Source organism: Uloborus diversus, chromosome 3, assembly GCF_026930045.1.
Source record: "Uloborus diversus isolate 005 chromosome 3, Udiv.v.3.1, whole genome shotgun sequence".
Taxonomy (NCBI): domain Eukaryota; kingdom Metazoa; phylum Arthropoda; class Arachnida; order Araneae; family Uloboridae; genus Uloborus; species Uloborus diversus.
Window position 1 is genome coordinate 67010149 of NC_072733.1, and position 26218 is coordinate 67036366.

The window sequence follows — 26218 nt, forward strand, 5'->3', positions numbered from 1 at the left end:
CGTTTAGATTACATAGATAACATTGAATTTTCAAAATTCATTTCTCTCTTAAATTGCGAAAACCATTCCAGAAGTTAACAAAAATTAAATTAAAATGAATTTTATAAGTATTACATTGATAAAAATGAATATTTCACTAATGAATAATAATCTTCACAAAGACATTTTGTCAGGAATAAGAAAGCTATGAGAAACTGAATTAATATGTATAAACAATACTACTTAATTACATAATGCGAGTGTTGTTGTTTGTTTGTTTTTTTTTTTTAAATTTAATATTCCAAGTATTTTACATCTACTTTACTTTGAGTTTTTTTCTTCTTTCTGGATTTTTAATAATCAATTTTCCTCCAGGTTATGGGGTGCAATTGTTACTGTTCCTACTATTACTGGCTTTTCATACCTACTTATGTTCAATAAATCTTTTCTTAGTTGGATAAGGGATTGGTTTCGCTGGTGCCCTACTTCAGATGAGCTGATAGAACAAGCAGAAAAGAAGCTCTTGTCTTGTAGGTATTTTTAAAACAATAATTTAGTCATTATATACTATTTTAAATTATAGTTGAAAAAGATGTTTTCGATATGTGATTGCGGCTTAATAATAATTTGATTCTCACTTTCGTTAAAATATAAAGTTAGTTGTAGGAGAACGCAAGTAATTTCATGTATTAGGCTGTTTTAAAATGAACTTATAAAATTTGGAGAAAAAGTTAAGCAAAACGAGCATTGTTTCATTAGAGCCCTAATTGAAAAAAAAAAAAAACTCATTTTTTCAAAAATCTTTTTTTTTTTTTTTTGCAAATTAATTTGAAATTTTCAAATGTGCAAAAGTGTTTACACCATAAACCGTCATAAAATAGCTGTAAATTTTTAATATTTTATGTTCCAAAATTGACTGTTTTGGTTTTCAGTACCTAGTGAATTTCTTAGCTTCCATCCTAATATTTTTATCTGTTTGAAATACAAGTGTCTAAGGCCCCAAAAAAAATCTTATTAACAATTTGGACTAAAGTGGAATTTTGAAGTGATTGCTCAGATTACCTTTTCTACTTTAATTTTAATTTTAACATATCATGCCTCTTGAATTTTTCGATAGAGTTTCGTTTTTTTTCCATTTTTTAGTCAAACTTACAAATACAAATCAAGCTATTTGAAACATATTTCAGAGACCGATGTATGATTTGAGCAATCAACCAAGTTAATTGCTTTCACTATTCCATGGCTAGGAGTTTAGCTCTCTTTTTTCCTTCACTCTGATTATAAGATACTGTACATGATATAGTGCCATTAGGGAATTAATCTAATTTGAAAACTGAATCATTGAGAGAACAATTGCGTCTTTGGTAAGAAATAGTATTGCCCTCTTTTTTGGCACTGAAAAATAGTGTTTATTGTTATTTTCTATGATAAGTACCTTCAATGGTAAGTTTATCTTGTTTACCTTCACATCATAATTATACCGATACAATTTTTTTTGCCTGATAAACAATGCTCATTCTTAGGTGATGATACTGTCTAGAACAAATAAAGCTTATATGATAAACTGACATGAAAGTTTACCGCATTGTAGCAGAAAACGCTTTTTTGTTTTTTTTTAAAGAAGTTTATTGGCTTTTTTTGACATCAATCTAAATCTGTTGAAAAATTGTGACCAAAAATGTGTGCCAAGACATTTTTTGAAAACTAGTTGTAGTAGTTTACATGAATTTTCATTATTTCAAACACATATAAGTGAAAAATAAATTTGTCTATGAAACATCCCAACATCCTAACATTGAACCACATGTGTCGTCGAAAATGGTGCAACATTTTTAAGAATTCAGTTCTTTTGCTTCCTGAAAATATTTCATTTCTTCTGAAAGTTGAAAACTCTTCTAACATGTACTACCTTTTATCTTCTCATTTTAATATTTATGTAAATATTTTTTTCTCTTTATTTTTTGTGAATATTAAATCATTGATAATTTTCAATTTGTCTCATTCTGTTGTTTTTATTGTGCAATTCAAAAGTTTTTTTTAATGCATTTTTCATAACATCGTGGTTTATTATATGGATGCTTCAGTTGCCAAATCGATTAACTCCACTTTTTAAAAAAATCCTCATTTCTGCTTTAATGGTACTTTATCAATGCTTAGCATGTGAATTTATATTAAAGTTTTGGTTTGGTACATTTCTGACCATGTGATGGCACAAAATGTGACACGAAGGCCTATTCACTCCTATGGATAACGCTATCTTCATCATCACTTTTCTCGACTTTTTGTTTTATGGAGTTAATCGATTTGGCTAGTGAGGCATCCATATCTTACTCTAAATGTGCATGTTTTTTTTTTTCCGTATTTTTTAATCAATTTGGAGTTTAGCCTTTTTTTTTATTATTGACAATTTTATACTTGAATAAAGCACTTCTAAAATTTTTCCAAATTATCGAAGATCTGAAAACAAAAGTTTCAAATATTGCCAATCAATGGAATCTTACCCTATTTTCCTGCGTATTATCTGCAGACGGTCTATAATCCGCAGGTCCTAAAATTGGCCTGAAGAAGAAAAAAAAAAGCTTTGTATAATCTACGGATTATACAAAGTTTTTTTTTATTATCCACGGATAATACAATGTAAAAAAATAAAGTTTGAATTTAACATACCATTTGAGCAACTAAACAAAAAACATGAAAATGTAATTACTTTGAAAGCATAATCAAAATTACTCTAAAGTATAATAATTTCTTCTTGAAATCATGATTACAGTACGCTAATTACTTGCAAAACAAAGAGTCAAGACAAAGGAGCAAACAATCTAATCTTGCACAAATGGCCTCCTCCTTCACTGTATTCTTGTTTATTTTACGTGACCTGAATCCTGTAAGAGGAACATTCAAGCAACTTAAAGTAACCAACATGCAGGCAGGCAGCAAGAAAGAACATGTAAGCTTTGTAAAATAAACAACATTCTGTCGTCGTACGGTCTCTATCTGTGATTCCTTCAGTAAATATTGAGATTCAACGCATTGGTGTTAAGAAACAAAAATCTGCGGCAGCATATAATCCGCAACTCATAAACTTTGCCTTTTTTAACAGATAATCCGCGGATTATATGCAGGAAAATACGGTAGTTATTTTTCTCACTATACTTCATTCAGAATGTTTTTACAGTCAGCTCATGTTAAAAGTACAACTCTAAATAACTTTTTTATCTTGTGTAAAATTAGTTTGAAATGCTTTGTTACATTTATTGTAAAATCAAAAAGAGAACAACTTGTATATGAATTGTTATTTAAATTCTAAAAATTTTAATTTAGATGTAAAGAGCAGCTATGAATTAGATTTTGTTACTGTTACACACACCAACAAAAATAAGGAAGAAGAATGCAAAATTAGATCCTTAATTGTTCACAAAAAGTCAGAGAAGACTGCTACTCCACTGGTGCTTCTTCATGGTTTTGCTTCTGGTTCTGCATTGTGGGTTTTAAACATTGATAGTTTATCACAAAATAGACCTTTGTATACTCTTGATCTTCTTGGATTTGGACGAAGTTCAAGACCTGTGTTCAGTTCTGATCCTGAAATAGCTGAGTCGCAGTTTGTTGATAGTAAGATTTTATTTTTTCCTCTCATGTGTTTTATTTAATTTTCCTCTCAAAAACTCAATAACCCTATCATTAATTTTTATCAGTGTTTTATTTAATGTACCCCTTAAACAGAAGCTATAAGTCTTGTAGCTTTACTGTCTCTTCACAAAGTTTAATATTTTTGAAACTTAACAAACTTTTATGTGGTTGCAATGTGGGGAGGAAATTTTTTTACCACATCTTTCTACAAACTTTCCAATGAAAAAATCCATTTTGTGTTAAATATTTTTGTATGATGTTGATGACTTAAGATTATTGTATAAGGTTAGGTAGGGTCAGTGGCATAGCTAAAGTGTTTGCCGCCCGGGGCGGTTCCCCTATTTGCCGCCCTTTCATTGTGAAATGGCTAATACATTAAACTTTCAAGAGTTTTTAAATTAAAACTACAAATACTATTTGAGAGAAAAAAAAAGAATTGTTTTCTACATACTTATAAAAGAAAAAAAACAAGAAAGGGGGAAGCACACTTGGAGAAAATTGCTAAATTTACGTAAAAAATCAAAAATTTTGGCAGTTTTCGGTGAAGTAAAGGGAAAGGGCGGTTGCATGAGTTTGCTTCCGATTTTTTTCAAAACTATTTCTATTTTAGTGTTTCTTTGTTGACGTTAAGGGATCAATAGGCACCGCAAGAAAATGTTCGGAAATCAAAGTTTTAAAATGCAGCTTAGGCTACTTTGTGAAGAGGTTAAGAAAATCAGGAATGATAGGATACTCAATTCAAAAATTTTCAGCTCTGAAATATGCAATTTTAGGCAATCTTTGGCAAGTAAATGCATGTGCATTCTAAGGCAGTTGTAAGCGTTAGGGTAGGGAGGTGTGCTGAGCTTTCTAACTGAAATATTTTCTCAATTGAAATCAATTTTAAGGATATTTTTGGTAATTTACTGGAATGGGGACAGTTCGCCTTCTTTCTTTGAAAATTATTCATCACCAAAGTCTCAAAAACGCATTGCTACGCTATCTTTGGTGACGTTAAAGGGTTCCCTAACACCTAATGGCACCAAAAATGATGTAAAGCCTGGCGGTTCTCTCGTAGAAAATTTCCGTAATTGACGCCCGACTTTAAGCTTTGATTAATATTGGTAATGTTAGGAGCAAAAGGGGGCAGAGGGAGGTTTCCCTCCTAAAATCTTTCTTCAAGCTGAAGTTCATTTTAGGCTATCTTTGAGAGGGAAGAATTAGCGAGCTCTCCCACCCACGCAAATTTCTATGAGCAAAATTTTGGGCTGTCTTTGGAGACATTGGGAAAATTTTTGAGGAATTCGGCTTTCCTTCCTCGGAAAATTTTTCAAAATTGAAATTTCCAAAACGCGGAGACGTTAGATGAGGGGGGAGGGGTAGTTAAGGTATCTTTCTCCGGAAAATTCCGATACTGAAGTCCTAAAAAAGTATTTTAAGCTATCTTTGCTCACGTTAGGAAATAATGCATAGTCAAGGTTCAAATGCTGTTTTCTTATAATGAAGTATCAAAGTTTTAAAAACGTAATTTTAGGCTACATGTTGAGTCTTTAGAAGAAAGGGTAGGAGTTTTCTCAAGGAAAGATTTCAGAATTAAAGTCCTAAATATGTACTTTGTGGCTGTGTTTGCTACGTTACAGCTAAAGACAGGGTTCGGGGCTCTGCCCAGAAAATTTTAAACATTGAGGTCTAAAGCCGTATTTCTAAGCTATCTTTGGTGGTATCAGGAAAAGAGATGAAAGATTCGCGAGCTCTCCCTCCTAAAAACATTTTGAAACTATCTTTCACGCAGTTAGGCTACAGAGTAGAGGTGAGAGAGGTTCCCAACTGGAATTATTTGAAACTGAATGTTCTAAAAGACAATTTTAGACTATGCTTGGCCAAGTTGAGAGACCAAACTAAATATTGAATGAAATTCGCTTACCTTCCATAAGGAATAGACTAATATGTGATCCAAAGTTATCGATAGATTTTCTACTCCCGCCAAGGAAACCAAACGTCAGCAGCCAGCAAAAGCAAATCCACCGCCAAAGACGAAAGAAAATAAAAGCGACAAAGAATAGTTGACACAACAGAACAAGTTGGGATTTTCTGGGTTTTTCACCCCTCTGTATCTCAGCCCCATGAAGACCCTCGGAAGTGATTTTTGGTACACTCAATCCCTAGTGGCCCCTGACGACGTACACCAAAATACAATACCCTGGACCATCAGGGGGAGGAGGAATTTAAGTTATAAAATCGCTGTTCAAAAAAGTTTTCGCTTCCTTTGACAGGGCTACAGCCCAGACGAAAAAAGGAATCAAGCTGAAACTTCGCACACACATTCCTTGTGCCCTACTGATGTGCCTTTTGTGCCATTGGACCCCCTCCTCCTCCCCCTCCTCCCTCGTTTTTATCCCCCAAAATGTACCTTCCCGGGGTTCTGTCACAGCCCCCCGGGGGAGGGGGGTTATGGCGATGATTTTTTGTATACATATTCTTGGGGGTCATTGAGTACATATACAAAAATTCAACCCCCAGGGACATCATGAGCTGGAGTAATTAAAGTTTGAAAATCACTAATTTCCCCTAAATTCCTATGTACTGACTCTCAGTTCATAGGGTTTGTTAATCTCTGACTGCAATTGCAAGGCTAGAACAGATCTAAAATCTAACAGTTATTCAAAAGTTTTCTTAGGAAATGAAATTCAATCAAGACTAATAAAACAGATCCAACGATTGCAAGTAGACGTTAAATCGCGGATATCACAAATTTTCCACAGCGACTGCGCATGCGCGCGGACTTAGATCATTGGGCTTTCTGTTTTAAGATTCTATGTTTGTTTTTATCTAAGCAAAAAATACTCAGGAAAAATCACAGTTGTAGATGCAAGTAAGTTTAAAATTTCAACAATGTTGAAGAGAGTTAAGTTTTGGGAGTGGCCTGGAAAAGACGATAAGATTTGGCTTCTATCTGAATTATGAAGAAAATAAAGACTCCAAAGGAAATTGTAACAAACAGATTTGTTATTGATGGGATGTAGGAATAAGTGTACGTAGTGTGTTTCTTTTTTGTATTTTTACCTACTTACCTAACAATTTTGATTTATTTCATGTTTGCTTTTTGGTTATGTAGGTACAGATAGGTTATTCTATTCATTTTCAATATCAATTTTGTTCATTCATCAAAAGTCATTTTCGCTCCTTGTTTAAAAGTCTAATTTAAGTATATTTACGGTATTGGAGTGTTACTATTGCGTTTTGTTGCAATAAAAATAAAGTTCCTTTGTTTTATCTCGATTTTATGATGTACCTGACCCTCCAAAGTTCAGTTTTCAGCATAACTTACATCTACAACACTCCCACTAAAATATGAGAGAGGTAGAATGTGCTGTACTATTCTCACCCGCAATGAGAGGGTGAGACTAGTACAAAAAAAAAAAATCTGCTCTGAAGGAAGTGAGGCTAAAGTTCCAAATTATTTCAGGGTCGGAATCAAAAGCCCAGGTCCTAAACTATACTAATAATAACCTAACTTTTTTTTCCCAATGAATGTTGAGTAATTACAAACAGAAATGTACTAAAACTGTACCATCGTCACCCGCTTTTACTGTATTTTAAAATGATGATGATGCTGATTGAAAGCAGAATCCTCCAATATTTTTAGGGAACCGCCTTTACCTCAACATTTATCTTCTCTTTTTTGGGAAAGACATAAAAATTCGCCATTCTTGATTTCGTTAAACATGTTATTCGTTTCTCAGTAATATCAACATGTGTGATTTGTCCTATCAATGTAATTTTATACCTTTTCCCTTTATGCTCTAAAAATAAGTTATTTTCCAGGTTTTTTTTTTTTTTTTTTTTTGATAGTTTGAGCATTTTACCCTTATGTGGTTTTTTAGTTATCTACTTTAGCCGAAGAGGAAGGAAGTGCTACATCATGATCTAAGGTTGATGTTGCTGATTCTTGTGTAGCACTTTGCATGAGCAGCTCTGATTTTTGTATTAAGATAATCTTGCAAAATAATACTTGTGTTCTGAAGCTGTTGTATGCATTCGGGGATGTTTCCCCAATTAATGCTATATTGTACAGATTTTCTCAAATCTTAGTTTTATATTTTCTGCAATGTTAATTATACAGATAATGCTTTTTCCATAAAAACTAACTGAAGTGCTCTTTGTCTTGTCTCATTTAAAATTTATAACAGAGCATTATTCAAAAATGCTGTGATTTTTTTTTTTTTTTTTTCAACAATGCTTCTTTTAAAATGTAACTCTGATGTCGTGTGTTTTGCTGTACATCAGTACATTTACTTGGTAACTGTGTTTTGGATTGTACACTAAAACTGCTTTAACATTTCGGTAGGAACCTGTAGCTCATTTTAATGACATTTACTTTTTATAAAGTGTCAATAACTTTTTTGACTTTATCATTTTACTATCAAATTTGGGAAGAATCATATTTGGAAGATTAAAGTAGTAACATCATTCCATACAAGGTATTTTGAGGTGTTGCGTTAAGATAGCCAGTGTTCAACTCATCAATATTATTTTTAAATTGTAATTTTCAGCTTAATGTTTCATTGTACTTTTTTGGTATGAATGCTTTAAATCAACTGGCTCAAAATGGCAATGGGAAAAGTATTTTTGTTAAAATTGCTTATGCTTATGTTAACTGCTAGTGCATTGTAGTTTTGTTGAAATTGAATATTTACCATGTGTCACTGAAACTGTTTATGAACTCTTACAGGCATAGAACAATGGAGAAAGAAAGTTCATCTTGATAATTTCATACTATTAGGCCATAGTATGGGTGGCTTTATCGCAGCATCTTATGCAATAAAGTATCCAGATAAAGTTAAGCATTTGATTCTGGCAGATCCTTGGGGGTTTCCAGAACCAGACATGACTGTAAGGAGAATAGAAATACCACTTTGGGTTAAAGTTATTGCTGCAATGATAAGGCCTTTTAACCCATTAGCTGGACTAAGGGTTGCTGGACCTTTAGGTATGAACAAAAGTTCTTGCATTCAAAATTTCCAATTCTATTTTTAAACTTTCATTAACAGTTTCATTTTTTTGCTTCTTTTCCTTTTTTTTTTAACCTTCAAGACAACATTAAATACCTACTAGTTGAGCTATAAGCTATGAGTTTAATGATTTTTGGCTGTGTATTAGGTTCTTCTGGCAGTTTGCAACTTAGGTTTGTGCAATTAATATATACCTGATTTACAAGGAGGAAGATATATCTAGCTTAAATTTCAAACTCGATTCAAATTCTTAATTTTATTTCTGTCAAATCCATCAAAATTTGTTTTGCGGCAGCTACTTGTAGTTTTATTCTTTGGTTTATGCTTCTGTTTCGGTACTTTTACTTTCCATAGTGGATAAATTGACCCCATAGAATATTAACCAAAAATATTTAATAATAAATTGGGTCAACTTGGGTAAGTTAAGCACAGAGGTAAGTTTGGCTAGGGTCTATCAGTTTGTACAATGAATGTAATTTTATTCAAGTGAAGTTCTTAAGTATCATATTTTTTTATTTTAAAAAGTTTGCACACTTAAGACAGTTTGTTTTTGAGACTAAAATTTAGTCAGCTCATTTGTATTTTACAATCTTTTGTTGCAAGAAGTAATTAATAAGATTGAATCTTACTGAGAGAAATAAAATCCCATACATAGTTCCTGCGCATTGCTTCTATTTTGTTATGTTTTCAATATTTTTGTCTAAAATAAACTGATCCCTCTTGCCTCAAGAAAATTGCTGTAGGATGTTACTGTGTTCACCACACTTGAAGTTGGTAATACCCGGATTCTTTTCAAGAGCACACTTAAAATGTGAATCTCCTTTGTCTTAATTATAATAAATGCTGGTATGTTACTGTTGTCTAGGAAGAAGCAGCTGATGAGAATGAATTTAAAGTCATGTTACTAAAGTATGTGAATGAAGCTAAAGTGAATTCTTACTCAAAAAAAAAAAAAAAAAGATATTTCTTTCATTCCATTTGAAAATATTTTGGCTGTTACCGAATTCAGGAAAAAATTTACTGGTTTATGGTTTAGATATCAAAGTAAAGGGGTTGTAAATTTGTATGAAGCCTCAATACTATTTTTTTTCCAAAAAATGTAGATTTTCATTTAGCTTAACATATTTATACATTTTTTTTCTTCTTCTTCTTTTTTTTTTTTTGTATATCTTTTCATGGAACTACCTCCTTTTTTTGTTCATTACAACTTATTAGTTGCTTTTTGAGAACATTTGATACTTTTTTAGTAAAAAACTTTTTTATAAGTTTTTGTTGAAGACTCTACAAAAGTGACAAAAATTTTTTTCACATTTTTAACTTTACAAACCATACATGCCATATCCTAAACTACCCTGCTCCAAATTAATGTGTAATTGTGTTCCCCCAACTACTATCTAAAAAAATTAATCCTTTGAAATATGATATTTTTGACAGATTAATTTAAATCGTATTCATCAGTTATATTAAGTTCCAAAAAAAGTCACAGCTCAATTTATTTACCTACTTAATTCATTTAAAATCAAACTTCAATTTTACATGCTTCACTCACATCAATTAACGGCATATTAGGATGTAAAAGTTACTCATCAATAGAACTAAGCTTTTTTTCTTTTAGTTCCGAAAGTGTTCCACTATGGTGCAATTTGAAAAAATTCAAGTAGTTTAAGCAAAGCTTTTGACTTCTGATTTTTAAAATGATCATGTTATTCCTTTAAAAAATTCTTTCAAAGGTTCTGCATGTAATTGTACTCACACCCATACCGGCAAAAATATTGATATGTAAGATAATTAAAAATCACTGTCACAACTTTGTTCAAATGTATGCACAGAAAATGAATGTTCCAAGTAATAATAAATATTAAAAAAAAACATTGTGTGCAGTACCCATCAGCAGTTTCTGACTGCTTCCAGTTAAATTCTATTTTTAAACAAATGTCTCATTTGGAAAAGATTGAGTTAGATGAGGTCAGAGAATAGAATCCTGCAAATGTGCACTATTGTTACTAGCTGGAAAAAGGAAAAGACAATATTAACTTGAAAATGCAAGATTGAATCTATTCTGCATATTATATAAAACTGGTAAAAAAATGACAGCTTGGTGTAAAACTCAATCATTATTATTTTATTTATTTATTTTTTAATTTTGCCTTTAAGTATGACTAGATGCCTAATCAGGGTTTTAATTTTTTTTTTTTTTCGCGAAATTCAAATTCTTTCTTTTGAAAATTAACTGATCCTGCAGTATTCTGCAGAAATGTAGGTAGGTTCTTTCATGTATATTTGCACTGTTAAACTCTCTTACTTTTTATTGAACCAATAAAAAAAATCTCAAGCAGGCACTTACCTTTTCTAGACATGAAATTCTCAATTTGGCTACATCCTTTTTGCACAGAATTAGAAAGTGTTTTCTATAACTATAATTTCAAAAGACAGTTCTGGTATCGTATTAATTAGTATTTATCAACTTTAAAAATAAAAATGTGGTTAATTTATGTTTTTTTAATTCTGTTGCTAATTTTAAAGTTGCTCCTATGTTTCTTACATATTGTTTTTAGAATGCAACTTTATTACTAATTTAAAGTTAAGCTTAATTTATAGCGATTATGTTTTCAATCACTGATTAGAAACTTATTTTGATGATCCCTAAAAAATATTTCTTTAACTTCTGGAAAACTTCAGGAGTTTGATAGTTAAAAAGTGACAAACCTTGATGAGAATTTTATAATTTTTTATATGCCATTATATTTTAGTGTTAAGTGTTATTTATTTCCCATTCGTTCACAATGATACTTTTCTAGGTCCGCAACTAATTCAGCGTTTGAGACCTGATTTAATGGGCAAATTTCAACCTTTAATTGAAGATATATCTGACGTCTCAAATTATATATACCATTGCAATGCTCAGACTCCTAGGTAATTATTAAACTTTTGTTAATCCTCATTTTTCTTAACATTTAACGGTGTATTTGTACATATTTATTTAACTGAAATGAATAAGCTGTTAAATTTACTACAGTGGTGATAAAGAGATATAAGTTTACACAGAAAAAGTGTTTTCTCACATATTTTTCTGTGAGTGTGTGCTGTCCAGTCTTTTCTACAGCAGTTGTATCAAGGTTCAGGATTTGTATGCACTGGGAAAACCTGGAATTGTCAGGAAAAATAACATAGTTGAAAATGTCAGGGAATTTTCCAATTTTGCCCCAAAAAATTTTTTCCCCAGGGAGATCTGATTTTCGTTTTTATCAATGTTTCCTGAAACAAATTGTAAAAGTTTTGAGAGAAAATGACGCTGGTAATTAAAAAAAAAAGGTGACCCAAAAAAAACTTCCGCAAACATCATTTTTGCCCTTCAATAGTTCCAAAGAAAAAATTTCCTAGCGTGAACAAGAATTATGCACAAACTCAACAGGGCAGAAGACAATTTGCTGCCTCTGAAGCACAAGTGTGCAAATGGTAGAGTTGATCAGGAAAATCGTGTTTTTTTTTTTTGAGCAATCACATTGCTTATTGTTCTCATTTGACTATTTTGATGTCCTATGATTTTATTTCTCCCCCCCTCCCCGCCTCCCTTTGCAGCACCATCATCGACCAGCCCCTCTGGATGTTGCTGCTCTAGCGAAAACCATCTCCAGATTGCATCTATATCCTACACACACACACACACACGCATACATACACACACATACACACACTCATACCTGCACACAGACACAAATACACACACATACCCACACACTCATGGCTGAACACAAACACACGCCTACATACACACACACACCCACACTTGTGATTACAAAAAGCATAGTTTGAGTAATAATTCAAATTATTTTTTTTTAAAGTCTTTTCAACTTTGTGTGAAATGTAGTCGCCATTTTTGGTCAGTCATAAAATGGAAGTAGACACGATGCTTAAATGCCTAAAATTCCAAAAACAAAGCAGAATTGGATTTTTTTTTAACTACAAACTAATGAAAATCATGCAAAATGTGCTGCAATTTTTTTTTTTTTTTTAATTTTAAATATGTGTAATTTTCTTCAGAAATGAAAAATTTTGTTCTTAAAACTTAATCTTATCCTCATTGCCTTGTACGCAAATATGCTAAAGACTTTTCAACTGAATTGTGATTTTACGAAGATTTGTTATTTTATTGTTTTCATACTACAAATTCAAAAAATTATTTCCTAATTTTTGTCGTAGCCGCCATATTTGGTCATTCCCAAGATGAAGTGCACAAGATTTTGTAAGTGCCTAAGTTTCCAAAAATGGCATTGGATGTTTATTGCAATGCAAACTGTTGATAACAATGCAAAATGTGCCCTTTTTTTCTGGATAATTCGTAATTATTTTCTGTAAAAACTTGAAATTTTTATCTCCAGAACATTTTTTTAATTCTAATTGATTTTGACACTTATGTGCTAAAAACTGACTATTTTGTCTTAATTGTAGTTTTTTATGGATTATTAATTAATAATTTAATTTTATAACTACTTTTATGCTACAAATTCAAAAATCTACTTATTATCTTAAATTTTTTACTTAGTCGCCACATTTGGTCATTTGCAAGATGGAAGTAGGCATAAATTTACAAAAACATAATTGGATGTTTATCTCAATGTAAACCATTGAAAGTAAATGTGAAATTAATTATGAATTTTAATGTAAGCAACCTTTATATGCAAAAGAAAAAAAGCTGATGATTATTGGCATCGACCTATGATCGAGGGATGTTGATTTTTGTTATTATGCATTATATGGTATACCCATCGATGCAAATGAATCATATTTATACTGAAAAATAGCTTTCTACTTTGCTCAATATATTTTGTGTTACATACTAATAAAAAAGTAAAAAAGAGGAATTGAGGTAGTAAGAAGCAAAGGGATGTAAGTGGCAAAATTAAATATTCAAAGATAACCAGTACAAATGGTAAGTGAACTTCTCCACAGTCTTGAGGCAAGATATAGTACTAGTAGCCCTGGTAGGTGCTGTTATGCGGCATGATTTAGAAAAACTTTTCAATGAAAGCCTACCTAGGACCTTATTTTTAAACGCATTTTACTCAAAACTTGGAAATGTCCACTTACATCCCTTTGCTTCTCATGGCCTCAATTGTAAACCAAAAGCAGAGAAATATTGCTGCATGATTACATCAAAAGGCTAATATGCATGACATGTGGCACCAAAGAAACGCTAAAATAAATTGAAAGTACTTTGTTTTCAACATGTAGTGAACAAATGAAAACAATTTTGAACAAAATGTTTTTAAAAAATACTTAAATTATGAGAGAAAGAAATTAAAAAAAATCCAAGTTTTTTTTTTTTTTTTAATTTACAAGTGGAAAAAAGTTTCAGTTCTTACGCTTTGCTACTTAAAACAATTTTGATTATATTTGAAAATATTGTTACTTAAACTTAATTTTGAATGAAGTGAGTAACCTTTAATTTTCTAAAAAATAACCTGGAAAACTGGGAAAAGTCAAGGAATTATTTTTAACCACAAGTGTATGAACCCTGAAGGTCCACACAAAGGTCTTCCCTATATTAGCAAAAATTTCATCATCCTGTGGGGTGATAAAGAAGTGACTATTTACAGACTAAACAACACATCTTTTTCCAGACACTCTAAGCGCTTCCAAGAATTAACTTGATTCTTGTGGTGTCAGTATATAATCCTCCACTGCACTGAAAATGAAGTGGTTGCCTTTGCTGATAAAACCATTTTTTTCTGCCTGTACTGTTTGGCAAGTGCATTTCCTGGCTAAGTAGGTGCACTTTGTGTCTTAAAATGTATGTCAATTTTTTTTTCTTTTTTGGAAAAAGGGATGGTGTGACTACATTTGCATCAAGATTCTCACTTATTGAAAAGATTAATGTGTCTTTTTGAATCTGGCAGTGTTAATTTTCTTCTTTCAGATTGTTTTATTTCTCGCATGATGCAGATGCATGCAAGTTGCCTTTTGTAAACAAGCAGTGTAGTTATATTTCATAGTTTAAATATCCAAATAGTTAATCTTTCTATTATTGTTGCAACCTTATAAGTAAGTGGATTCCAAACTTTCCCACAGAAAGTTGTCAGAGTTGACACCCTAAAAGGTAAATTTTAGCTGATCTAATGAGGTTGAAAGAGGGGAGTTTGAGGTTCTTTCATGGAAAGTTTTTGAAATTCAATTCCTAAAATTGCAATTGTAGGTTATTTTTGTTAATGCAAATTGGAAGGATGGTGTTCGGAATTCTCTCCCAAATTTTTTTAGAATTTAAAGCTCTAAATGTGTTACTGTGATCTATCTTTAATAATATTAAGAGAAGAGAACTCTCTCCTGCAATTTCACAAACTTGAAGTTCTATAAATGCAATTTTATTCCATATTTGGTGGTGTTAGGCAAAGAGATGGAGTTCAGGACTCTCCTTGAGAAATTTTTCAAAATCAAAGTCCAAAATACATGATTGTAAGTTACTTAATGTATTTCAGTTAAGTGAACTCTTCCGTGGAAGTTTTAAGAAATTTAAGGTGTAAAAACTAAACTTTAGGCTTCTTTTGGTGATGTTGTAGAATTAGTTTTAATTCTAATAAAGTTGCTCAATATGAAATTGAAAATTTAAAAGAGAACAAGTTTTGAATACCCTTCTCCAGAAGCTATTGAAATTTATTGTTTATCATGTCTTAAATATTTTAACTGACCTATACATAAAAGGGATTCATGCATTGAGTTTTAAGGCATATTACAAGTTGAATTTCAGAGTGTTTTCTCATTTCATTTTAATATTTTTTTCTAAAACTAATGACATAACATTTTATTATAATTAGTGGAGAAACAGCTTTCAAAGCAATGAATGCACACTATGGATGGGCAAAAAGGCCGATGATAAGTAGAATATTCCAACTGAGACATGATATTCCTATCACTTTTATCTATGGATCAAGATCTTGGATTGACAGCAATTCTGGTCTTCAAAGTGCTGAGCTCCGCAGAACTTCATGCGTAAAAGTAAAGGTAAAAACATTTCCTCTTTTATGTTACATTATAGATTTACCTGTAATAGTTGAATTCAGAATTGCATATAATATGTTGTTCTATTATTATACTCATAATTTTTTATTGTTAAGATGAATTTGATCATTTTGGGGAAAAATGATATACTGCATTTCTTTATTTGAAAGGTTCAAAGAAGGGTTACTAAGCTAGTAAAAGGACTTTCAGATTTAGATTATGATGCCCGACTTAAAAGTTTTGAAATGTACAGCCTGGAGTAAAGGAGAGTCAGAGGGAACATGATTCAGTTATTCAAATTTAACAAGATGAAAGATGTTACTGGGGTAAATTTTTGCATGGCAAGCAGGATGATGGGTCATTGTTTTAAGCTATTCAAATATCTGGTTGACCTAGAAATTAGGAAAAATTATTACTTTAGTAGGATTGTGAGCATCTCGAACAACTTACTCTAAGATGCTGCAATGAGCAAGGGGGTAGATAGCTTTTAGAGGGCCATTTTCTTCATTAGGGACTTATAAACTGGCTAGGACCAGTCTAGCTGGGCCCAGAGCCTGTTGTTAGTGTGTGGCGTAAGAACCTTCCTCCAGCTGAGAGTTACTCCGAAAATAACACCAAAGCAACTTATTACGAATGAGTGGCAACACTCTAAGTAAGGCAGGGAGAGTAAGAATTACGCAGAACTATGTACGACTACGTTGCAGACTGGGGTTCTCTTTCAAGTACGACAATAAGGCGTAACAAACAGTACGTTTTCATTTATTTGTGTTCATATGACTTTTGTAAAGCTTCATGTACATTTTTGTAAATAAATAGCCTCAATTGTTTTTGCTCCTGGACTTTCAAAGTACGACGCAACATTTATTGGCGAGCCTGCCAGGATGTACGGAAATCAGAAGATTTCAGAGGCTTTGTAAGAATATATAAGTAAATGTTTGTAAGAATAATAAGTACGTAAATTTATATTCTTCATATGAAAATGGACATTTTGAAGCAGAAGCATTCAATTTTACGAAGCGCCTTCACAAGAGCTATAAATAATTTTGATAAGTTAACGGAATCAAACGAGACGAGCATTGAAGAAAAACAAGTAGAGTTTGAACTCTTATCTGAGAAATACAAGCAGTTAAAAGAGTGTGACGCCGAAATCTTCGAACTATTACCGACGGAAAAATGCACAGAAAAACAGTATGAAGAGAAATTCGAATCGTGTGAAAAATACGATAGAAACTTTCTTTTTGCGAAAATGAAAGTAAAACGAACATTTTCCGTGCAAGCTCCGAGAAACTACGAAGAAACGCCACTTCATTCGGTACAGGGTACCGAAACAGTATCCCAGTATCAGCTACCGAAAATTGAGCTCCGGAAGTTTGATGGAAATCCGAGGGAATGGTTAAACTTTTGGTCCCAATTTGAGCAAATTCATCAAAATACGAGAATAGACGAACGGGACAAATTCCAATATTTAATACAGGCGACAGTTGCCGGCTCCAAGGCGAGAGACATCGTAGACAGTTTCCCCCCCACGATTGAAAACTATCCCAAGGCCATCGATTATTTGAAAGGAAGATTTGGAAAAGAAAGCATTTTGATTCAAGTGTATATACGAGATCTATTGCAGCTAGTTATGACGAAGAACAAAAGTGATTTATCGACATTGTATGATAAACTCCAGACACAGTTACGTTCGCTTGAATCGCTCACAAAAAATAAGTATGCAGATATTTTGTTTCCACTCGTTGAGTCAGCATTGCCAGTGGATATCATTAAGTTGTGGGAAAGGCAGCGAAATACAGCTGCAGATACAGTGGGTAAGACTGATTTAGATTTATTAATTGATTTTGTAAAGAATGAGGTTGATAGTGAATTCAGAGTAAAAATTGCTAGGGAAAGCTTTTATTCTGATAGGGTAAGTAATAAAAAAGATTTAAGTAAATATTCAGAATCTAAATCTCTTGTACCAACTGCTTGTGAATTACTTAGCGCAAATGATAAAACTGCATTCAATGATAATAATAGTAAATCTAAAAGGTATGATAATTGTATTTTTTGTGATAAGTTTCATGCATCTGAGAGTTGTAATGAAGTTACGAATATGACCTTAGATTATAAAAAAGATATTCTTAAGAAAAAGAAAGCTTGTTTTGTGTGTCTTAAGGGAGGCAATCATCGGGCAAATCAATGTAGTTCTAAGCATAGTTGTCAGATGTGTAAAAGGCGACATTTCGTGATTTTATGTCCAGATTTGCCTTTGAATAGACCAGATAATCTTTTAAAAGATAATAATGATAACAAAATTAGTACTTTAAATAATCATGTACAACTCTCTGATGTATATCTTCAAACTTTGATTGTAAAATTGTGTAATGGTTCGAAAGAAATGCTTCTACGTGCAGTCATAGACATGGGTAGTGTGAAACCTTACATAGTTTCTGATGTTGCTGAGAGTATGAACTATTGCCCTACTAATGAAATTAAATTGAAACAATCACTGTTTGGTGGAGTAGAAATTTCTGAAAAAATTTATAAGAACTATGTTATTGTTTTGAGTAATGTTGACAACAGTTACAGGTGTAAATTTGATGTTCTTGCACAAAAATGCATTTGTTCTGAAAACAATCAAATCCCATCTGGTCATTGGTTAGACGAGCTCAAACAGCACAGTATTGAAATTACGAATACAGAAAAAAATAAATTTAAGGTAGATAAGGAGATAAAGTTATTAATTGGAGCTGATGTTGCGGGAAAATTGTTGACGGGAAGAATAATAAATCTTAAGTCTAATTTGACAGCTATACAGACTCGTTTGGGGTGGACTGTGTTAGGGAAATTATGTGAAACATAGCAAAGCGTAAATAGTAACCATTCTTTAGTGATTACATCGCTGTTAACGCCAACTCAGTGCATCAGTGATCTTTGGAAATTAGACGTTTTGGGAATTGATGATCCAGCATATCGAAAGAGTAAATTAGAATTGGAAGAAGAAACTAGTAAATTCTTTAATGAAACTATTTGCGTGAATTCGGAGGGCAGGTACGAAGTTGCGTTGCCTTGGATAGAGGATACCTCCTCCTTACCGAACAATAAGAAATTAGATGAAAAATGCTTATTGAGCACAAAAAGAAAGCTGGTAAATTTAGGAAAGTTGGAGGAATGTACGGAGGTTTTTAGCGATTGGGAATCTCTTAATATAATTGAAAAGGTACCAGGAGAAACAAAGATGAAAGTACACTATTTGCCTCATAGGCCGGTAATTAAAGAAAATAGTACTACAAGTTTAAGACCGGTATTTAACGCAAGTTCTCATTCAGTAGGTTCTGCGTCATTAAATAGTTGTTTATCTGCCGGACCTAACTTAATAGAAATTATTCCAACGATTCTAAATAGATTTCGTAGGAACTACGTTGCAGTTACGTCCGATATAGAAAAAGCATTCTTGCAAATCGCTATTAGGGAGAAGGATCGAGATTTTTTGCATTTTCTGTGGTTTGGTAAGGATAACTCAGAGCAGTTAGAGGAGTTCCGGCATCGGATGCTGGTTTTCGGGCTAAGTTGCAGTCCGTATCTCTTGGCTGCTACACTGCAGTTCCATTTGAATCACGTTCCAGAAAACTTAAGCCACACAGCTGAAATACTAAAGAATGCATTTTACGTCGACAACTGTGTGACCAGCCTACATACCGAAACAGAAATGAAACAATTTGTGTTGGAATTGCAAATAATCATGACTTCGGGTAATTTTAATTTACAAGGCTGGGAATCTAATTTAAGCAGTGCAGTTTCGGCTGATAATTCTGTTGGGAGTAAAAAGTTTCAGTCTTGGGTTATGTTTGGCATTCCGATTCGGATACGTTATCTTGTAAAATCGATCACAAATTAGACTTAGAAAAAGCTGTTACGAAAAGGTCAGTTTTAGCAGTAGCAGATTCAGTTTTTGATCCAATAGGTTTTACAGCCCCTGTGATGCCTAAATTAATCTTGCAAGAATTGTGGAATTTGAAACTTAAGTGGGATGAAATTCTTCCAGAGGATTTAATTAGAAAAATTAAGATATGGTATCAACAGTTAACGAAACTACTAGAATTGAAAATACCTCGGTGGTTAGGCATTTCCCTTGAATACGAGTCAATGAATTTGCATCTCTTTTGCGATGCCAGTCAACGAGCTTACGCCGCGTGTGTTTATATCAGAGTAGCTCGAAATAATGAAGTAGTAGTTAATTTAGTACATGCAAGAAGTAGAGTTGCACCATTAAAACATATAACTATACCTGGTCTAGAGCTACTCTCCTGTTTAATAGGGGCCAGATTACTCTCGTCAGTTATTGAAGATCTTAAGCTTTCCGGTATTAATGTTTATTGTTGGACAGATTCCACTACCGCTTTGTGTTGGATTGTAAGAGAGGGAAACTGGGGTACCTTTATACAAAACCGTGTACGAGAAATATGTTCCTTGACACCTCCTAAAGTATGGGGACACGTTCCCGGAATCCATAATATAGCCGACGTAGCGTCCCGCTGATGTTCCGTAGAGCAGTTAGGGCAGCTAAAATGGTGGGAGGGGCCAAAGTGGTTCTATGACAAAGAAGAAAATTGGCCGAAGTGTGAGGGTAAGCCAGATGAGGAATTGATGAACTCAGAACTGCGTAAGACTATTATAACTACATTAACTACAAATAAGGTTGATGACAATTGGTACTACAGGTATTTTTCATCGGTAAGAAAAATTGTACGCATGATAGCTTGGATCTTTAGATTTTATTGTAAGTTAAGAAAATCAGTAACTGGGTTCACAGGTATTTTGTCTGTTTCTGAGCTAGAAAGGGCTGAATTAGCTCTTATGAGGTTGATTCAAAAAGAGTCTTTTAAAGATGTAAACGATGATAAATTGAAAAACCTCAGACCGCTACAGGACTCCAATGGTTTAATAAGAGCTAAAACTAATGTTGCTTATCGTGATGATACTAATGACTTTAAGTTTCCTATCATCTTACCATCTGACCACCCCGTGGTTAAATTATTAATAATGGATGCTCATAACTGTCTTTTACATGCTGGTACTTCTATGTTGATGTCTCATTTATGGGAAAAATACTGGATTATTAAGTGTCGTAAAACTATACGTAATTGCATTAGAAAGTGCTTGAAATGTCAGAGATTTAAGGCTGAAAGGTATGATGTCAGTTCAGGTATTATGCCAAATGATAGAGTACGTGATGCAGCTATTTTTGAAATAGTGGGTGTTGATCTCGCTGGTCCACTATACCTAAAAAATGGCCAAAAGGCTTATATTGCACTTTATACTTGCGCGGTCTATAGAGCCATTCATCTCGAACTTATTACGTCTTTAAGCACAGAGGTATTTTTTCAGTCCCTGAGGCGCTTTATTGCTCGGCGTGGTAGGCCAACCATCATATATTCCTGATAATGGCTCGAATTTTAAGGGAGCAGAAAGACTTTTGCACGAGCTGGACTTGGAGAGTTTACGTTCTAAAGTTGCGGAAGAACAAATTCAGCGGAAGTTTAACCCTCCATCCGCCGCTTGGTGGGGCGGATGGTGGGAGCGCTTAGTGTAAATGGGGAAGCAAATTTTAAGGAAAATTTTGGGTCGTGCTGCTCTTGATTATGAGGAGTTAACTACAGTACTGTGTGACTGTGAAAGAATTATCAATTCGAGGCCACTTACGTACGTTTCCGAAGACGTCGACGATATGTCGCCCCTAACGCCAGAAATGTTTCTGCAAGAAATTTCTAACACCGGAGTTTCTGATATTGATATTGTCGATAGAGAAAAGTTAGGTAAGCGAGCAAAATATATCCAGAAAATAAGAGAACAACTCCGTAAAAGGTTCCGTTCTGAATATCTAGGACAATTACGTCAACAATCTGCTAAGAACTTTAAACTTGAGCCTTTAAAAGTGGACGAAATAGTTCTTTTGGAGGATATTAACAAAAAACATGCTTACTGGAATTAAGCTTGTGTGAAAAAACTAATTCCAGGGCGTGATGGGCAAGTTAGACTTGCTGTTGTTAAAACTGAAACATCTGAATTCTTAAGGCCAGTTCAAAGATTATTTCGACTGGAGTTAGAAAACCCAGCATTAAATACGATTGAGGAAGCTGTACCTCTAAACTACCAGTAATGATAGAATTGTCAAGCCACCAGTGCGTTTGTAAATAGTTATTTTTCATGATTTATGTTTTGATGGTTTTCTGGTTCATTTTTCTTTGTTAAGATTGTGTTTTTTGTATATTGCTTGATGTTATATTATGTAAGTTTTTGTAATTTTTGATTTAACCTAAGTCATTTTGAGTGTTTAGTAGATTATCCACTCAAAAGGTGGGAGGAAATGTGGCATAAGAACCTTCCTCCAGCTGAGAGTTACTCCGAAAATAACACCAAAGCAACTTATTACGAATGAGTGGCAACACTCTAAGTAAGGCAGGGAGAGTAAGAATTACGCAGAACTATGTACGACTACGTTGCAGAATGAGGTTCTCCTTCAAGTACGACAATAAGGCGTAACAAACAGTACGTTTTCATTTATTTGTGTTCATATGACTTTTGTAAAGCTTCATGTACATTTTTGTAAATAAATAGCCTCAATTGTTTTTGCTCCTGGACTTTCAAAGTACGACACAACATAATGGTCATATCTGTATTTGAATTTTCACTGTTTACTTTTTCTTTTAGTAAACCACTCCTGATTACTATGACTATAGAGAATTTAGCCCAATATAAATAAAGCATGTAAATAGGTTAAATTATTAAAATAAATCACTCAGTCAATCAATTAATAGTTGGAACTGAAAATGATGCTCATTTGGTTTCTAGTTCAACCTAATTTAAGTTTTCTGTTACTTACCACACATTCCAGTGTTTAAGTCCAAAAAAATATTAAATCCAAGCTATGAATTTTATAAAACATTTTTTTTTCAATATAGCTGATTCAAGGAGCTGGACATCATGTCTATGCCGATAAAGTTCATGAGTTTAACAAATTAGTTTCTACAATATGCAAAGATGCTGATGATGAATGCTCTGACGTGAAATCACTTAAAGAAGAATCCCCTAAAAGTTGCATGCAAGAAGCTGCGCTTACTGAAAACAACAGTGACAGCCCATCTTATGACAAATCAGAAGTATCTGTTGCATAATGAACTATGTACTTTGTATTTATTTGTAAATATGTGTAAAATATGGCATAATAAATTTTAAATGGAGACTATGTTCTAGCATACATTGTTTTTAACTTTTTATTGTTTAAAAATGATTATGTATTTTTTTTTTCAATTTAAATTATTGATAATATACTACTTTAGTTATAAGACATGCTTCATTTGTGTTCACACTCTGGGTTATATTACTTCCACATAGCAATGTGTGCTATTTATTTGGCAATTCCATGGTAATAGACTTATCATTGTTGCACAAAGCACCCTACAAAGACTCCAAATCTGTTATATTCTTAGTTCATTGTGTGAATTTTATGTAGAACATGGAATCTACTTTTGAGTAATACAATTCAATTTTGAATATTTCCATAAACAACAGTCAAATACTGAGCCAAAAAATACTATTCAACTATTTTTTATGGATATATTCAAAATTTAGTTGCATTAGAGATAGAAGTAGAGTCTGTTATTGCATGTAGTTCTGCCTTAGCCCTGGTGTAAGGGTGGCAACTTACTAACTACTTAATACCTTCAGTTGATGAGTTGAACCATACAATTGCTGAGAACTCACTGGTGTGCAAAAACTGACTCTAGGTACCAGTTTCTTGGCACTCTCAACTTCAATGAGATGGCATCGGTCTCCAGCTTGGTTAATGTTTGACTGATGAGTCCATAACAAAGGCGAAAGTCTGTAGTAGTCTCTGGTTGTAGTCTGTCTCTGGATGCTAACTGGCTGTCAGAATATTGCATGGAGTAGTTATACTTTCCCCGTGGTTAACCATCATCAGAAGGTATAATACAGAAACAATAACTCACATAATCTAAATCTCATTCACTTACATTTAATAAAGAAAAACCAATATGGTTAGCTCAATTTTGTAGTATTTGGTTAGTCTAGTTCTTATTACTCCTGTTATTTTCTAGCACATCTTTATCCTGGAAAAAAACTTGAACCTCATTCCCACTCTGGTACCCCATAACACCTATAACCTTAATAATATTTATGCTTAGTGAAATCGCCATTTGATATTTACTCTCTTACGGCTGTTTTGCTAGAGATAGCCTATACCATATTTAAGTCTCATTATGGAACGCAAAGCATCCTTGTTTTTGATATTTAGAGATGTAATAGTTTTCAAATCAAAGGAAATGAAATTTATATTTTTCCTTCGAAGTAAAAAATGACAAGAAAACATCTTGTTTGTTTTTCTCTACTGAAATGAAACAGTCAAATTAAATTCGTACATTTTATTTACAAAGCAGTTTTACATTCTTAAAAAACATTTCAAAATATATCACACCTTCCATCACATTTTTCAATTTCATTACATAACACGTTTTCTTACACATAACATTCCCTGTAAATTATGTTTATAAATTGTTCATGCACCTGATTTTACCTTGTTTAACACCATCTGATATCTGCTAATGAAAAAATCATCACCAAACTTACTTATGTAATTTTTCATGAAAATTTTACACTTTGTTGGTTACTAGAGTTATTTACTTTTGGCTCATATAACATTTTAAGTAATTATTTTTTTTTTTTAAATACAACTAAATTCAAGTATTCCGAATCATAATCATAGTTATTAATTTAAACTTATAATAGTTTCAAAGTAATAAATTTATAATATAAATAGTTTTTTTTATATAAATGCAGTGTTAAATATAACATTGAAATGAGATTTGAGATCAATTTATTTCCTCATAAATCTGAGGGAATGTTATGCAGTAAGATTCTATATCAATAACTCATTCTTATTCATAGAAAACTATCCTCATACATTCACCATTTTAATATAAGGTAATGTTTCCTGCATTTATCCATTACAAAATAATTTAATTTAAATATACGTTACGTTAATACTGTTTCTAAGGCATTCCTTGATGAGTGAAAAAGTTTTAATATCACATTATGTATATTTTTTCCCCACCAGTAAATGTTTTTGATAAATTTATCTTATTTTTTTAAGACTACTCATAAAGAGAAAGTACTAGGCAGAGTGTAACAGTTATTGGATTGCATTGGTTATGTTAACAGCAACTTATATACAAAAGTTGTAAAAGTTTCATACAAATATAATTTATATGTATAATTTAGTTGAAATGTAATATTGGGTTTAATTTAAATAAACATTGATATCTACCGAGTTCCCTGCAGTCAAATAGTTGAAAAAGTTTTGCTTTATGCTTATATAGACAGGCATAGAAACAATAATCAATTGAAATGTTTTTTTTTTTTTTTTTTGGAAACTAATTTGATTGAATAAAAGACAATATTTTGGGCAATACCTCAGACCAAACCACAACTTGGCAAAGGATTAATATCACAATTTAAGGAAAGCTAGGTTCAAGCAATAAGAGAAGGAAATCATCCTGGACTGGGGCTCTGTAGACTGTCTCAACCTGATTACATCAACCGTAGATGATCGATGGCCTCCATACCCCACCAAGGGGTAAACCTAAGGCCTCCTGCTAAAAGGTAGTGCAGAGGAGATAAATACTCATACTAAAGGTAAACTAGACCGAGCTTTTACTAGAAGTAAACTGTTACTGACCGCAGTCCCTTTAGTACAATAGACCACTGGTCACAGTACTTGGTTCTGTTGTGAGACCACTATCACGTCACTATGTGAGGAGTGGGAACATTCTTCGTTTCAGCCATTGATTTTTCAACTAGTGTTTTTTCCAAATTTAACTAAACAGAGGAAATTTAACTTCACTGTTATGGCAGAAAAGATGCCAAATGCTGAACCCCACCTCATTTTTATCATAATTTTCTCTTTAAGCTCCTAACAGCTATTTTTTACAATGTATACAAAATGCAGTCTGTGTTTTCATTGATCTGATGTGAATACTGATAAAGGGAGTATAGTTCGGTTCTGCTAACTTTGACAGATTTTTCATTTTTGAGATTTTACTGAAAGAAGTCACTGCAAAGTTAGCCAAGTCAACTTATTGCCAAAAACACTTTTCCCTCTACTTGAATAAATAAACTTTCTCAAGTTTGGGTCTGAACATACTACAGTTGAATAGTATAATATAGAAATAGATTCTTGAAACGGTGCTTTCACAGAAATCCGTGTCTCAAGTTTGGTTTGCATAGCTGTGATTAACTTTGTAAACCAATATGAGAAAGAAATCCATGTGAAAATCTAGAGATATAAATATGAAAGTTCAGATGCTAAATGAAATTGCAAGTTAGCATTTTTTTAAGTAAACATAAGAACTTAAATTAAATATTATCTAAATTTAAAGCTTACTGAAAGTCAGTCATTTTGTATAAAAATTAAAGGATTTTTTAAAGATAAGAATTCTGTTTCTTGTTAAAATGGAATAAATAAGTTTCAAGACTAAAATGTTCCCACTTAAATTATTAACATTTCAAATTTAAAATAAAGCATATTAAATGTGAAGGGGAAAGCTTAAAGTCTACAAGTTTAAGTT

General features: G+C 32.6%; 1 protein-coding gene across 2 annotated transcripts in view; it reads left to right on the forward strand.

Annotated features, from left to right (window-relative positions):
* The window catches only part of LOC129218064 (1-acylglycerol-3-phosphate O-acyltransferase ABHD5-like), a 75468-nt gene extending 52647 nt beyond the window's left edge, over positions 1 to 22821 (forward strand). The window contains exons 3-8 of one of the 2 annotated variants that reach the window (XM_054852253.1): positions 433 to 509; positions 3301 to 3591; positions 8321 to 8578; positions 11399 to 11513; positions 15410 to 15596; positions 22538 to 22821. In XM_054852253.1, the coding sequence (XP_054708228.1) occupies positions 433 to 509; positions 3301 to 3591; positions 8321 to 8578; positions 11399 to 11513; positions 15410 to 15596; positions 22538 to 22750 (1141 nt within the window). In that variant the 3' untranslated portion in view covers positions 22751 to 22821. Of the gene's footprint in view, positions 1 to 394; positions 510 to 3300; positions 3592 to 8320; positions 8579 to 11398; positions 11514 to 15409; positions 15597 to 22537 lie in introns of those variants that run through there. The other variant, XM_054852252.1, reaches the window with a different exon arrangement.
* The last annotated feature ends 3397 nt before the right edge of the window (positions 22822 to 26218 follow it).